Raw genomic sequence first — 16,710 nt, 5'->3', positions numbered from 1 at the left:
GAGTGTTAACACCACAGCTAGTCCAAAAAATTCCTGCACCATCTGAAAAGATTCAAAGTTGTGATTCTGCGTGAAAGAAATTAATCTTACCATGTCATAATTTGATTCCAAATTCTAATGATATCCCTAGCAGTCTTGAACTTAACCCGCTTGAAATAGTTTTGGTCGTTGACTCTAGCCAGGAATTGATTACAATCAGGGCCCAACATAAACTGATAAAAAAATAACAAATTTTCTGTTTTAAGCAAACTTCGGAGACGGCCAAAAAAAGTAGCAAAAAAGTATAATTTAAAATCAGGGAAGGTCAACCCTCCTTTTTCAATTGGAAGTTTCAGCAGCTGAATCGATCTACGAGCTTTTTTGTACCCCCAAATATAGCTACTGCATTTCCCATCAAGTTTTCTGAAAAAAAGACTATGGAGGCATAGGGGAATTGATCTAAATAAATAAAGAAATTTAGGAACTATTTTCATTTTAATTAGATTGATCCGTCCGACTAAGCTAAGTGGTATCTTATGCCATTTTTTTAATGAGAGAGTTACTTCTTTCAATAATGAATTGTAGTTAAGTGCAATTAATTCATCAATATTTACAGAAAGTTTCACTCCCAAGTATACAGCATTTGTACATATGCCTTGTACAGGGACGGATGGTTTATAATTAACAATAATCTGTGTTTTATTGAGGTTTAATTTGTAGCCAGAAATAACCCCAAACCTTTTTGCTTCCCTAATTATCCCCGGAATAGCTTTAACTACATCAGCTGTGAATATCATCCGCGTACGGGTTATTTTTAAAGTATTACTACCATGTTGAAAGCGGATGATATCGGCTTGAGAGAGAAGCGCATTTAAAAATGGTCCCCTAGAGAGAGCAAACATCAAGGGTGACAAAGGACACCCTTGCCGGGTGCCCCTCGCTATTGGAAATTTAGATGAACTCATGCCTGCATAGCTAATCATAGCAGTCGGTTGATCATACAGGGACCTAATCCAACCAAGATATTGTCCCTGAAACCCAAAAGCCTTGAGTTTTGCCCATAAATAGTCCCATCCCACTCGGTCAAACGCTTTCTCAGCATCAAACATGACCATTCAGAGTGGGGTGGAGTCACTTGATGCAACATCAAAGGCAGTAATAGCCATATTGACATGAGCGTTAGTATCTCTCCCAGTGACAAATCCATGCTGTTGTATATTAACCAGCTCAGGCATAAGGGGGGCTAGTCGGGTAGCCAAAATCTTCGTTAATGCCTTGGCGTCTGCATTTGTTAATGAAAGGGGTCTATATGACCCGCATTCATCTGCAGGCTTTTGTTTTTCAAGAACAAATATGATTTTAGCAGTGTTCCATGAAGCAGGGGCCTTTTCTGTTTCTCCTATTGAGTCTATGACTAAACTGAAAAGAGGGAGTAATTCCTGGATGCAAATTTTGTAAAGTTCAATGGGAAGCAGATCTTCCCCAGCAGCCTTACCAGAGGGGAGAAAAGCAATTGCTAACCTTATTTCTGTAGAAGTAATATTTGCCTCAAGTTGACTAATTCCTTCTCTATATCGTGGGGCTGTCATATGAGTATTGAGATATGATAGTATATGATCATTAATGGGTGGATTTTCTGGAGTGTATAGCTTACTGTAAAATTTAGCAAATTGATCAAGTATCTGCTCAGGTTGATTATAAATTACGGTGTTAGTATCTTTAATAACCTTTATAAGTGTTTTAGCCTTTTTATCAGCTACCTTGTAAGCTAATACTTTCCCAATTCTGTCTGCGCTTTCATACTGTGATAAATGATATTTGTGAAGTTTTCCGCTGTATTTCTCCCTTAATGTTTTCTTAATAGCTGACTGTAGATTCACCAATTCTATTCTTATCTCATTAGCGTTAGATTCCCCTTGTCGAAGGGCCTCAGCCAACTCAATTTCCATGGACAAGATATTAGAACTCAAAGATTTGACCTCTTGCAAAAGTTCTGATTTCTTTCTAAAAACATTATTGTTGTGTGAAGCCCCTTATACGAGCTTTACAAGCATCCTAAACAGTTATTACAGCAGCTGAATTCAAATTGATCTCAATGAATTCGGTAATATGCCCCTTAAGGTGAGAGATGAAATCTACATCCGAAATAAGGTATCTAGGAAACGTAAATTGCCGTACCCCTTGTTTCCTAGTAGAAATATTAAATTCTAACAAAATGGGTTATGATCTGATGTTACTCTTGGGCACACTTCTATGGTGCAGCTATCCAAAATTCTGTCTGTAGCCCAAGCCATATCTATTCGAGAGCACAATTTATGGGGTGCAGAATAATAGGTAAACCCAGCTATATTAGGATGTATTGTGCGTCAAAGCTCTTTTAAATTATGCAGATGACTTAGTTCCAATATAGAAGTTCTAGTTTTGCGCATTCGCTGGCGAGCACCCCGCCTAGTAGTATCTGCATCATACTTCATAACACAACTAAAGTCACCCATGACCCTCCCAACCAAACAATTCTATATTTAGCCAGTCATACATAGTTGGTTCATCCACATTAGGACCATATACCACACAAAATACGTATTTACATTGTACAAATTCAGCTTGAATTATTGCCCATCGACCCCTCGGATCAGCAGCCGTTCGAGTAATTTCAATAATTAATTGCTTCTGTTTTAATATTGCAACCCCCCGAATAGAAGCACCCAAGGTAGAACAAACAATAAGCTCATATCCCAATTGATTGAATAATTTCCTGTCCTGAAATCCTATATGTGTTTCTGAAAGCAAAGCCAAGTGAGGTTTATACATATTAAGCTCTTCTTGAACCAATCTCCTCTTATTCTTGTTGTTAAGACCGGCCACATTCAAAGCTAGGCATCTAAAAAAATACATCTTGATAAAGTAGATAAGTTATCTTCCTCTGTATTATAGAGAACCATGATATAGATATTCTACCTTGATTTCTTTTAACATTTCTAACTCTTGCAATGATATTTTCATCCCTTTTAACCCAACCACCCTTGAACCCATTTTCTGTCCCCCCACCCCTTAGTCCCTTCGGGGAGAACACCCCTCTATACCTTGCTGTCGTTTGATAAAGCAGCACTGCAGAGTGGGAGCCGGGAGGCTACGACCGACGAACCCTACCCAAAAAAAAAACCCTGAAGAAAAAGAGAGAAGGAAAAAGTAAAAAATAAAACCCAAATTTATAAGAGTGAGGAGAGTATGAGGAAGGGCCAAAAACAATGCTAGTTATAATGATTATAGTAAGCACCATCAATGTGTTTATTCGTTTCTAACAAAAAAAAGATAAGGAAGGGAATCTACCATAGGACAAGCTAAGCACTTCCTTCAGACTACCCTATTTTAATTCCTATACGGGTGCTTCCTTATGTGTATAACTTAGCCGACCCAATCTCCTCATTTCATCTACCGATTTAGACTACAATTAATACTCAAATTCAGGTGCTTAGCTTAGAGAGTGCCAACACTGCTTCTTTTAGATCTTTGAAAAAATATACATGACCACCCTTAATCACCTTCAAGCGGGCCGGTTCTTGCAAATATACATCACAACCAATGGATTTAAAAGAATCAATTAGCTGACGAAGCTTCCATCGCCTATCCATAGTACTTCTGCTTAAATCAGAGCGAACAAAAAATGTTACATTTTCTACTGTGACAGGATTATTAGGTCTAGCTTTTAATGAGACAGCCTGTCTCAGTAGAAAATTACCAAAATGTATCAAAAAAGGACGTGGAAACTTGCTTTCCTTGTTTCTTAGAAAAAGAGGCAGTCTATGGACTTTGTAATTGCGAATCCCAGTCCCAGTCCGAAAGATCTAAAAAAGCCTTCTGAAATAGTTTGACAACATAGGCCCTAGGATCTGCCCCCTCTGACCCCTCCGGGACCCCAAAAGTCACAGGTTTTGCCTTCTTGATCGATTTTCAATTTCTTCCAGTTTGGTTTCCAAATTTGTTATTCGCTCCGCATGTTGCTTGATTAAAGATTCGTTGCGTACAGCCCCTTCCTCCACATCGACAACTCTCTGTTTTAGCTCTTCAATTTCTTGAGTGACCCCACCTAATTTGCTAGACAGCTCCAACAAAGAGTTCTGCAATTTGTTTTTATCTTCCCTCAACTGGAGAAAATATTGTTGCCCTTCTTGTCGCTGGTCCATGAGAGTCTTCAAGATTAAATCCAAAGAAGAGGTGGGATGATCTGAGTCCAGCAATCGTTCAGGAGCTAGTGGCCCTTTAGTAAGCGGACTGGCCAAAGTTGGAGTTAGGGCATCATCAGTAGCAGACAGATTGGTGATTGTGATCGAATTTATAGTAATAGCTGCGGTGCTGCTAGCAGCCTCACCTGTTTGATCCGTGCAACCCGGTTTTAAACAGGCCTGAGCAAGAATTAGAGACGTTGTATTATCCAACAATGGAGGAGTAATTATTCCTTCTCTTATATTAGTATCTTCCACTGGACTGGCCCCAGATAAACGCAGAGCCATTTTCTTAACACCTCCCTTTGCTTGGATCCATTTTCGCAGAGGACTAGCATCCCTGATAGGCTTTATGCATAGATTGGCGGGAGAGACACCAAGAGTTGAAGAATTACAATTGCCTTTCTTAAGTTTGGTTTTGGCTTTTGTTTTCGTTTTTTTACGACCAAGAGGTTTAGCAGTACCTGTAGCTACCCTGTGTACATCATCCTCATCATCCAGGATCTCTTCATAATCCGCATTCAAACTCTCCTCTGCCACCTCAATAATTAGGTCACCGGTTTCAGGCATATCGGCATTTTTGCGGAGTTGTTCCGCTCTGCCCGCACTTAGCTGCACGGAAAAATCATTTATTAATTCCTTACTAATACCAGATGCCTTATTATTATCTGAGCTAGCCATTTTCGAGTTCACAGCCAAATCTATGCCACTCTTTTCTTCCCTCAGGAATTAAATCCATTGCACCATCTGCTACCACTTCAGCTGTTTTTTCACCCGATTTAGCTTTCCCAGTCATTTCACTAGGCAGCTCCGTTAATATAGGAGGTATTTTGCCGCTGTCACTCGCAGTATTAACCACTCCTACTACGTGACCGCACCCGGAACCAAATCGCTAACCTGATCGTTACCTCCACCGAACGACTCCCCGCACTACGGGGATTTTTCCTTTCTGCTACGGAAATCGCGAAACTACCCTCATCATGACACGAGAATCTTGATATTTTCCCGGGTTCCCAAGCCCTGAGGTTGCACAAAACTCAGCGTTACCACTGAGTAAAGAATCTCCACCACTAATGTGAGAAAACCTTATTTGAGACTGCGGATCATAACCCTACAGACACTGTCAAACCCGGTCTCGAGCGGAGCCGGGTCGGAAATATCACCGGCACCGCGACCTGTGGTTATAAACCTTTGACCTACAGCCCTGAGGAGTCGCGGAAAAGTGTGTTTTCTTGCGACGAAACACGTGTCGGCTGGCTTTCTGGGATCAATAAAAGAAAATCTGAAACAGTGATGGTCCAATCCTTCGCCCATTACCTATGAACTTTATGTCCATTGAGACATCTTTTTATTGCTTGAAACTTTACTTAAGTGTGCAACAGGTTTTGCTTCCACTCCTACTACTCCAGTTACTGCTGAGTCAACACAGCCAGTCACGGTCACAATGTTACCCGAGCGTCCGTTAATAGGAACATTGTTGCCACCACTGCTTCCCAAATTACTACTGCAGATTGAGTCTACCATAACAAAAAGCGGAGCACATATCAATTGCTTACCCGCTGAAGCCAATGTCTTATCCACAGTAGAAGACACTGCTATTTCGTCGGGGGTTGATTTCAGCGTTGGAGTCTCAGGGTTAGCATCCCACCCCCCCGCACGAGTAGTCCTGGTGTTGATTTTCGGAACCATTCTCATCTCCGACGTAAGCCCGACAACAAGCAATCCTGATTGTAGCGGCAGCTTCGACTCGCTCGTCTCCCGAGATTCGAAACTCGGCGTGGGTGTGAGCAGGGTAAGACTCGCCCAGCGGGTCAGTGGGCTGCAGGGCTGCCGATTGCTCATTGATCTCAGTACAAGCAGCCACAGCTTACACCAGCTTTCGACGATACGGAGCATTCGGGAAGTTCTATGAAGGTAATGAAATAAAACAAAGACACGTCCGAGTCCCCTTCTCTTCCTCTCGGTCTCTTAATTCAGCCGAGTCCCTCTCTCATGATATCCCAATGATAGGGAGCCAGGAGCCTCCGGGGCGGTGTCAATCTGCCATCTTGGTTCCCCCATCCAAAGCCACTTCACTTTACAACACTACTCCATTCTACAACACTACTCCATTCTACAACACTACTCCATGCAACTCCCTCTATGCCACTTTACTCCACTCTATACTACCAGACACTTCTCCATTCTATCCCACTCTATTCTATGGCAATCCACGACAATCTACTCAGCTCTACACCACTCTACACAACACCCTCTAAGCCAACCCACAACACTAAGCCACTCCACTCTACACCCTTCCACACTATGACACTCTACTCCCTCCACAACACTATGCCACTCCACACCATAACACTTCACTTCATGCTACTCAACTCTACACCACTCAACGACTCTCTATGCCACTCCATACACTCCCACTCCATGCCACTAACTTTTAGCCACACTGAACAGTAGCCACACTGGTGTGCAACATGGCTAAAACACATTGACAACGCCAATAGCTTTGGCATAGGAGAGACCTATTGGCTTCGCCAATGCTTGTTTTTTCATTGTGTGCGACTGAAGTTCTCTTCTCAGGTACAATTAAATTGACCTTGAAACACAAGTGTCTCTGAAATAATCCCGAAGGAACCCTTGTTTTGCTCACATGTGTAACATTACCCCGGTTCCCAGAGATATTGGATAACGCATTTACCTCTCCTACGTCAATTCCTGCAGCAGCCCACGTCTAAACACTTGGGGTTAATTTTGATTAGTCCATAGAGACGAAAAAAGACTCTCACAGTTAGCTTGCGTTCCTACATAAAAGAGTTCGGTTACATACTCTTTTTGTCCCCGCCCAAAGGGAAACAGTGGTGAGAAACTGCTGGATCCAAAAACAATAGATTTTTTACAGCCATGTTGTACAAAAAAGAATCACAATCATGAGCTACATTTCCTTCAGATGTCTGAAGGAAACTGCGGTCAGCAACAGCCCCACAGAGGAGCACGAACACTTGGAACGCTGTAGCTAAGGCGGACAAAAACAGCCTAAATTGAGAGCATCTGACATCTGTTCTCCGAAGACTGCTCTGGCTGCTGTAGTAACATGTATGGGCCCAACACTTACCACGAAGGACTGTGTGTTCAAGAGCAATCATATAAATTCCACTATGGTTAGAACTGCAGCCTTTGTATAGAGAATTATTCTCAATTAGTATATAACTTCTAAATGATCCGGGCGAAAGAAGGGCCAATGCCGGTGGAAGTCACTCCAGCACCTATCAAGACGTGAAGACCATTCTCGGTTTAGAATACAAATTATGCTTACTGTCACATCTTCAATGGAGGGGGGGGGGGGGGGGGGGGGGAACAAGCTTCTAGATGAGAATGATTGATTGGGGACAGACCCATCAACCAGCCACAGTGCAATCGAAGGCATTTTCCCTCACTTGCCACCGAGTAATCAAGGACGGGCCCACAGTGTCCGCCAGGGAATCACAGACCGGTCCTCCACCTGCTACAGTGCATTCAGGGTTTGACTGACACCGCATATTCAGAGACCGGATCCCTTCTCATCCGCACAATCGGGGTCAAACCAATCACCTGCCACACTGTAATCAGGGGCCAGCCCCCCCCCCCACCCCCAAAGCCCCCCACCCACCCTGCCACAGTGTAATCAGGGACAGAGCACCACCTGCCACAGTGTAATCAGGGGGAAGGCCCCAACCTGCCACAGTGGAATCAGGGACAGAGTTCCACCTGCCACAGTAGAATCACGGACAGAGCTCCACCTGCCACAGAGTAATAAGGGACAGAGCTCCACCTGCCACAGAGTAATAAGGGACAGAGCTCCATCTGTCACAGAGTAATAAGGGACAGAGCTCCACCTGTCACAGAGTAATCAGGGACAGAGCTCCACCTGCCAGTGTAAACAGGAAAAAGGTCTTCACTTACCACAGCGTAATCAGGGACAGAGCTCCAGCTGCCACAGTATAATCAGAGACAGAGCTCCACCTGCCACAGTGTAATCAGGGACAGAGCTCCACCTGCCAACGTGTAATCAGGGACAGAGCTCCACCTGCCAACCTGCCAACGTGTAATCAGGGACAGAGCTCCACCTGCCAACGTGTAATCAGGGACAGAGCTCCACCTGCCAACGTGTAATCAGGGACAGAGCTCCACCTACCAACGTGTAATCAGGGACAGAGCTCCACCTGCCACAGCGTAATCAGGGATTGAGCTCCACCTGCCACAGTATAATCAGACAGAGCTCCACCTGCCACAATATAATCAGAGACAGAGCTCAGCCTGCCACAGAGTAATCAGGGACAGAGCTCCTCCTGCCACAGTGTGATCAGGGACAAAGCTTCACCTGCCACAGCATAATCAGGAACAGAGCTCCACCTGCCACAGCGTAATCAGGAACAGAGCTCCACCTGCCACAGCGTAATCAGGAACAGAGCTCCACCTGCCACAGCGTAATCAGGGACAGAGCTCCACCTGGCACAGTGTAATCAGGGACAGAGCTCCACCTGCCACAGTGTAATCAGGGACAGAGCTCCACCTGCCACTGCTTGATCAAGGAAAAAATAGTCGCCATAATGTAATCAGAGGCACAGACCTCAGCTGGCATGGAGTAATTAGGGACAGTAGCCTCGTCTATGCCCTGGTGTATTCAATAATTGGGGACAGAGCCTCCACCCGCCACTGCGAGATCAGGGACAGAGCTCCACCTACCACAGTGTAATCAGGGACAGAGTCCACGTGACACAGTATAAGCAGAGACAGAGCTCCACCTGCCACAGTGTAATCAGGAACAAAGCTTCACCTGCCACAGTGTGATCGGGTACAGAGCTCCACCTGCCACAGTGTGATCATGGACAGAGCTCCACTTGCCACAGTGTAATCAGAGACAGAGCTCCACCTGCCACAGTGTAATCAGAGACAGAGCTCCACCTGCCCCAGTGTAATCAGGGGGAAGGCTCCCACCTGCCACAGTGGAATCAGGGACAGAGCACCACCTGCCACAGTGGAATCAGGGACAGAGCTCCACCTGCCACAGTGGAATCAGGGACAGAGCTCCACCTGCCACAGAGTAATCAGGGACAGAGCTCCACCTGTCACAGAGTAATCAGGGACAGAGCACCCCCTGTCACAGAGTAATCAGGGACAGAGCACCACCTGTCACAGAGTAATCAGGGACAGAGCTCCACCTGTCACAGTGTAATCAGGGACAGAGCTCCACCTGTCAGAGTAATCAGGGACAGAGCTCCACCTGCCAGTGTAAACAGGAATAAGGTCTTCACTTGCCACAGTGTAATCAGGGACAGAGCTCCACCTGCCACAGTATAATCAGAGACAGAGCTCCACCTGCCACAGTATAATCAGAGACAGAGCTCCACCTGCCACGGTGTAATCAGAGACAGAGCTCCACCTGCCACAGTATAATCAGAGACAGAGCTCCACCTGCCACGGTGTAATCAGGGACAGAGCTCCACCTGCCACAGTGTAATCGGGGACAGAGCTCATCTTGCCACAGTATAATCAGGGACAGGGCCTCCACCCGCCACTGTGTGATCAGGGACAGAGCTCCACATGTCAGTGTAATCAGGGACAGAGCTCCACCTGCCACGGTGTGATCAGGGACAGAGCTCCACCTGCCACAGTGTAATCAGAGACAGAGCTCCACTTGCCACAGTGTAATCAGGGACAGAGCTCCACCTGCCACAGTATAATCAGGGACAGAGCCTCCACCCGCCACTGCGTAATCAGGGAGAGAGCTCCACCTGCCAGTGTAAACAGGAATAAGGTATTCACTTGCCACAGCATAATCAGGGACAGAGCTCCACCTGCCACAGTATATTCAGAGACAGAGCTCCACCTGCCACAGTGTAATCAGGGACAGAGCTCCAGCTGCAACAGCGTAATCAGGGACAGAGCTCCACCTGCCACAGTATAATCAGAGACAGAGCTCCACCTGCCACAGTATAATCAGGGACAGAGCCTCCACCTGCCAGTGTAAACAGGAATAACGTCTTCACTTGCCACAGCGTAATCAGTGACAGAGCTCCACCTGCCACAGTATAATCAGAGACAGAGCTCCACCTACCACAGTATAATCAGGGACAGAGCCTCCACCCGCGACTGCGTGATCAAGGAAAGAGTAGTCGTTTACCATAATGTAATCAGAGGCACAGACTTCAGCTGGCATAGAGTAATTAGGGACAGTGTCCTCGTCTATGCCCGGATGTATTCAATGCGCTGCTCACTGCATCCTAAAGAACATTCTTTGGAAAGTTTAAGATGCTTAGGTAATCTTTGTTACCTAATTTGGGGAAATGTTTAGTTAGTGCTGGAACCTCACTGGCTTTTCAAAGCTGTGTATTAACTTAGGTCGGTGTGTTTTTGGGAGACAAACTTAACTAAAGGTTTTCAGTGAATTTTGTTGTTTGTAACGATATAATCATATTTAGAGCATGTGCATGGTGCATAAAAGAAGGGCAAACGCTCATCTTTCTGATAAGCATCGCTTTTCCTACATGCGAATGTTTCACTGAACTCCCGCCCTGAAACAAAGCCTTCAACTAGACGGTGTAGTAAACATACCACAAAACCTCCTTATACCACTCTGTCACAACGTCTTTTTCATTCACTCTCTTCTCGTCTAAAGCCAAACATTCTAACCTTTAATCCCTCGCCCCCTTCTTTCCTTCGTCCCTGTTTCTTCGCTACTACTCTTGCGTTTTCTGTGCCTCGCACACCACTCTATTATAAACAGCAACCTTGTGCCGCAGACACTACGTGTGCATGATACCCACTGTTGAAACACAACAAACAGCGTTATACAGCAGGCATGTTTTACTACCCGAAATGATACCCTGATACAACACAAGCAGCAACCTTTCAGCAGCAGACTGCATGCTACGCACGCCACTCTCACAACTTTACCAGCAGCATTCTACTGCAGACCGGAAACACTGCCATGTGTTTAAAAACACAACCACCAGACTTCAGCTGCAGACAACGTATCTGCATAGTATACCAACCATACAAGATAACCATTATTCAGCAGTGGCACACTCCTCACCACATGTACATAATAGATCATTCTGACACTACGTCTTTACGCCATTTACTACAAGTTCATGGTACAGCTGTGTTTACTGCAGGCCGGGGTCATGGCGTGTGCATGGCACACCACCAAATACAACATAATTGGCAGTCGGCGTCTGCAGACTCTTCACCACATATGTGCAGTACAACAATTTAACAGAACACTGCCAGCAGCCTTCAGCTTAGGAGCATGTTTAGTGCACGTGAAAGGTCCACTACTCAGATACAACACGGCCATAAGCTTTTAACTGCAGACTGCTTTACTACACATGCACGATAAAGCCCTCTATCTCATACGAGTCCGTCGTGTGCACGGTTCACCAGTCGCAGCCAGCAACTTTTAGCTACTTTACTACTCGTGTGGGATACAGCACTTAAAGATTACACTCCTCGGATATATATCAACCAACCGCTGTTTATGAAAATCTCTTGTTGCATGACTAACATGTGTAGAGAATCTTCCGAATGGAACTCATTTTACTAGTGAGAAGAATGAAATGTTGATCCAGCCGCACCTTGATCGAATCTGCGACTCAGCTTGCAGGAAGATTTCTGCAGGCAGTGCTGAACGGAAAGCACGAGTTTACAACTAGGGGCATATGCATGCTGCTTCATAGGCAGATGAGCTGGCATGCGGGCCGAATCAGTGGTCTTAGTGTCACGAGTCCTGGAACACTCGTGACTTTCACCACCACTACTCCTCGGTGAATCAAACACTCCACTGGCCAGTCCTGCTGCTTGCCAATGCCCCAGACCCTGAAACTGCACCCTGCCAATGTCCCCAGACCCTGAAACTGCCACCGGCCAATGCCCCAGACCCTGGACTCTGCCAATGACCCCAGACCCTGGAGATGGCTTCTGCCAATGCTCCAGACCCTGGAGCTGGCCTCTGCCAATGCCCCAGTCCGGGCCTTTTTCAATGCCCCAGACCCGGGAGCTGGCCTCTGCCAATGCCCCAGACCCTGGAGCTGGCCTCTGCCAATGCCCCAGACCCTGGAGCTGGCCTCTGCCAATGCCCCAGACCCTGGAGCTGGCCTCTGCCAATGCCCCAGACCCTGGATCTGGCCCCTGCCAATGCCCCAGACCCTGGATCTGGCCCCTGCCAATGCCCCAGACCCTGGATCTGGCCCCTGCCAATGCCCCAGACCCTGGAGCTGGCCCCTGCCAATGCCCCAGACCCTGGAGCTGGCCCGTGCCAATGCCCCAGACCCTGGAGCTGGCCCGTGCCAATGCCCCAGACCCTGGAGCTGGCCCGTGCCAATGCCCCAGACCCTGGAGCTGGCCCGTGCCAATGCCCCAGACCCTGGAACTGGCCCGTGCCAATGCCCCAGACCCTGGAACTGGCCTGTGCCAATGCCCCAGACCCTGGAACTGGCCTCTGCCAATGCCCCAGACCCTGGAATTGGCATGTGTCAATGCCCCAGACCCTGGAACTGGCCTGTGCCAATGCCCCAGACCCTGGACTGCCACTTGTCAATTCCTGATACCCTAGAAATGCCACCTGCCAATGCCCCACACCTTAGAAATGCTGCCTGCCAATGCCCCACAACCTAAAAATGCCACTTGAAAGAGGCAGTTAGAAACAAGCAAAATAATCGATAGGTGGTAGGAGTTAAAGAGACCGTAAGCTTGCAGCCATGGGTGAATCACAATCTAGGTTACATGTTAGAGGTAAGGTAACATCTAGGTTAGGCATCATCTAGGTTAGGCATCATGTAACCTGTTAAAGGTTACATTCAAGAAGAGACAGTAAGGTATGGTTAACGTCAGTTTGGTTCTAAAGTGCATAAGGCTAGGTTTACTGCTGGATGACATTCTGCTTTGGGTGGCATCGCTGGGTAATGAGCACAAACCCCAAAAAGTAACCTCCTCACTATCGTTTAATTCACCACAATGCAGACACGCCTCCTATCTGCACGCCAGGGCTTTCATCAAATACAGAATTACATACTGCCCTAGCTACACTAATTTCATTCGCACTGAATAGAATTGGTTCAATCAACATTGAGTCAAACATCAAAACACTTGCTGTTCCTATTCTACTTTGCCGACACTGGGCCCAGAGCAATAACTGAGCACAGAATCAAACCTCCAGCCTTTTCCTACATTAATATGTTTATTAGTCTGTATATGGCACGTGAAACTCACCATAGCGTTGACCTCTCGCACTGCCTGGCCAAAGTGTGTGGCCTGGAATCCGGTGGTGTAGAAGGACTGTAGTAAGGCATGATAGTCCACACCCTGGTTGAAGTCGTAACCCCGGACCTGCGGAGTGCCCTCGGGGAGTGGGGAGCTCCGCTTAAGGACGGCCTCCTGTGCAATAGATGGAGGCAAGCCTTCAGCCATCATGTCTTTGGAGCCACCGGCTGAGGGGTAGACAGGAGTCTGCTCTGAAGCCGGTGTGTGCTGCGTGGCTGGCATGGGCTCTTCGGGATCCAGGTTAGCAGACGGAGGTTCTTGAAACGTAGGGGCCTGTGAACAGAACTGAAGGTTTAAAACAAGCAAGGTATAAGTTGCAGGCTCAGAAATGCTCCAGGAGCACAGCACACCACATGTAACAATTCCAGGTCACAAAAAGAATAACCGATACATGTAAAATAAATATTGAATAGGTGCCCTGAATCTTTCTAATAATTACCACGCTTCTTGGTAGGATAGATAGCCTTTCACTACTCTCTTCACATTCCCTGCCCCACTTACAGTCACCATGTTTTTGTTCTTTCTTTGCTGCCGTTTTCAGAGACTCTCTTTCCTGTTACTTCTTTCAGCTCCGTTTGTTTCTCGCCTCAGCATTTCAACTCGTATCAGGTTCACATCGTTATTAACCTCACTCACTCTAATGTACCTGTCTTCCACAGTCATTTTCCCTCCCCTGGCCTCCCTTTGAGAATAAGCCCTTCATCCCCTGTTACGTACCACATTTTATTGTGGATACAACCCCTCATCTTCCTTTTTATCCGCATTTCTGTTTCCCCTTCACTTTCTAGTTTCTCTTTGCACATTCTCCATCAGAAATTATTACCTTCGCCCTCCCCTAGGTCTTTGATTTTATCACCTCCTGCCATTTTCTGTTCTTATTTAAAGATCCAAATTCCACCTCATGCCTCCCACTCCCTCTATATCACTACCTTCACTTGTAACCTCCGCTCGACTCCACTCCGTTGAGCTATCCTTCCACACATCTCTCTCCTTCGCATCTTCCTCCCGAATGTCCACCTCTCCCACTATAATTGACCCTTCAGCTCCATCAATGTTTAGCTTCCCTTTCTAATTTCCGATTTGCTCTTTTCTCCCTCGGAACCTCCCAGTTATTGTCCGATCACTTCACCTCGTCATTCCATTTTGATCACTCCCCACCAACACATCATCCCTTCTCATTTGAGACTCCTTTCTGCACCACCCAATTACCCGCCCTCACCCGTCCTTCTCGCGCTTCATCAACTCAATTTCTGTGCACATTTTCCCCTCATCCATATCTTCACTAAACTCTATCCATTCTAAGTCTTACCGTTTCACATCCCAAACCCCCTTATACAACTGTCACAAATTCTTTTCATTCACCGTCTTCTCGTCTAAAGCCTAACATTCTAAACTTTACTCACTTGCCCCCTTCTTTCCTTCGCTACTCTTGTGTTTTCTTACTCTCACCCCTTCTCTTCTGCCATCATCTCTGCTCGTCTTTCTCCCTCACTTACAATCCTTCTCAACATGTCGAATCTCTAGCAGTTCACTCCTATCCTATGTATTGCACTCCCTTCCTTCCCTATAACTATTCCATATTCCTGCGTGTCCACTAACCAACTAGCCACTTTCGGTCTTTCCTTTTGTCCATCTTCTCTCCTCAACAGCCCTCTTTCTGTTAACTATCACCCTATCTCTTAACATAATTTCTATCACTCTCCCCTTCACTTTACTCGACCCCATTACACCAAACACCCTATTCTCACCTCTTCCCATTTCAACCTTCTAAGGAGTACATGATTGTTTATGCTGTGAAGAGGAAACGGGTCTGCTTAAGTGCAATTCTCTGATAACCGTTCAACAGTACCGCAGGTGGATCCTGAAAGTTGGAACTTCTCATCATTTGCGCTCCCTCGGCTTCTCCCCGTCCCTTTTTCCTTCTTCTTAAATGAATTCCCTGTATTCTCTTCCTCCCTTCAGTTCTATACCAAGGTTCATTTGAGCCCTCCTTGCGCTTTATTTATGCATTTGTATATAGGAAGGACGTTACCCAAATGTGCTAAGAGCGCTTTACAATAAAAACAGGTTTCATACCAACAGATACAAAGTCACAGATACTAGTTACAATAATTATAAACGGCACACGGTCGAAACTAATAGACAGACGTTCGTTTGGTCGTTTCAAAGGTACACGTTATATACATTGTAGGGGGTGGTGAAGGTAGTAGCAGCAAGGCGAGGTGAGACAGGAGTAGTGCAACAAGAGTCAGTCCTAGGCACAAGTATCTTGGAAGAGGGTTGCCTAAGGGGACCGCTGGACATAATGTCTTTGAAGCAGGAGGGCTTACAACACCCATTTTAATTGCTAGATTTCATGTCCCTTTCTCCTCGGCAAGGAGGGATGTCTGCCCCCCAATAAAACACTCTTGCCTAAAACATATTTAAAGAAAGGCTGGAACGTGTTCGGATCATGCCGGGTTGGGGATGTGTGTGTGCGCGCAAAATGGAAACTGCATTCTCTAAAAGCGAGAAGAATGGGGCAGAATATGCGAGGTGATTGGCTATTGTAAAGAGAATGTAGCATAGCGGCCAATGTCTCCGATCTCTGGGAAACAATTACCCCGAAAAAAGTCAGAAAGTTACACCGTAGAAAAACAAGTGCCTAGAGTCCTCCCAACACCCTTCGCTTATTCCAGCCCGTACCCCCTGTGCTCACCCCCGGCACGCACCCTCTCGGATCCCTCAGTTCCACCAGGTTGGGACCTCACTGGGCTCCTCCCCATGCCCCTCCCCTGGGCCGGGTTGTCACCGGGAGCCGCCATCTTGCCCTACACCGCCACAGACCTCGCCCAGGCATCGACAGAGAAGAAAGACAAACTAAGCGCGACATAGAGGGAAGACAAGCTCTGCGCGGCATGGAGAGAGAGGAGAGACTAGATAAGGCCCTGGCCGCAAGGAAAGACGACCTAAGCTGTAGCTATAGCGACGGATTTAATGGACTTAAGACAAGCATTTGCAATGCAATAGGTCTCGCATTAGGAAAGTTTGAGCTATTGGTATTGTTAATGACAAATTTTGTATTTATGTGTTGGTTTTCAAAATAGCTAAATTAATAGCTTTGTCATTTACAATTCCAATAGTTTTAACTTTCACAAATGTGACACCTATAGCATTTGTAATGCAATATTTGTTGTATTTACGTGACTTAGATGTATTGATATTACAAATAACA

At 46.2% G+C, this 16,710-nt stretch overlaps 1 protein-coding gene across 3 annotated transcripts in view; it reads right to left on the bottom strand.

The window, feature by feature from the left end:
- LOC147748189 (deoxyhypusine synthase-like) overlaps positions 1 to 16,710 on the bottom strand; it is a 237,855-nt gene that overhangs the window by 161,485 nt on the left and 59,660 nt on the right. Inside the window, exons 1-2 of one of the 3 annotated variants that reach the window (XM_086959105.1) lie at positions 16,208 to 16,300; positions 13,446 to 13,769 (exon numbers count right to left, since the gene is read on the bottom strand). In XM_086959105.1, coding sequence (XP_086815231.1) covers positions 13,446 to 13,769; positions 16,208 to 16,300 — 417 coding nt within the window. Of the gene's footprint in view, positions 1 to 13,445; positions 13,770 to 16,194; positions 16,301 to 16,710 lie in introns of those variants that run through there. The other 2 variants (XM_086959107.1, XM_086959106.1) reach the window with 2 other exon arrangements.

Source organism: Lissotriton vulgaris, chromosome 1_1 (genome assembly GCF_964263255.1).
Source record: "Lissotriton vulgaris chromosome 1_1, aLisVul1.2, whole genome shotgun sequence".
Classification (NCBI taxonomy): Eukaryota; Metazoa; Chordata; class Amphibia; order Caudata; family Salamandridae; genus Lissotriton; species Lissotriton vulgaris.
Note: the sequence above shows the minus strand (reverse complement) of the source record. Positions and strands in the feature narration are given on the sequence as shown.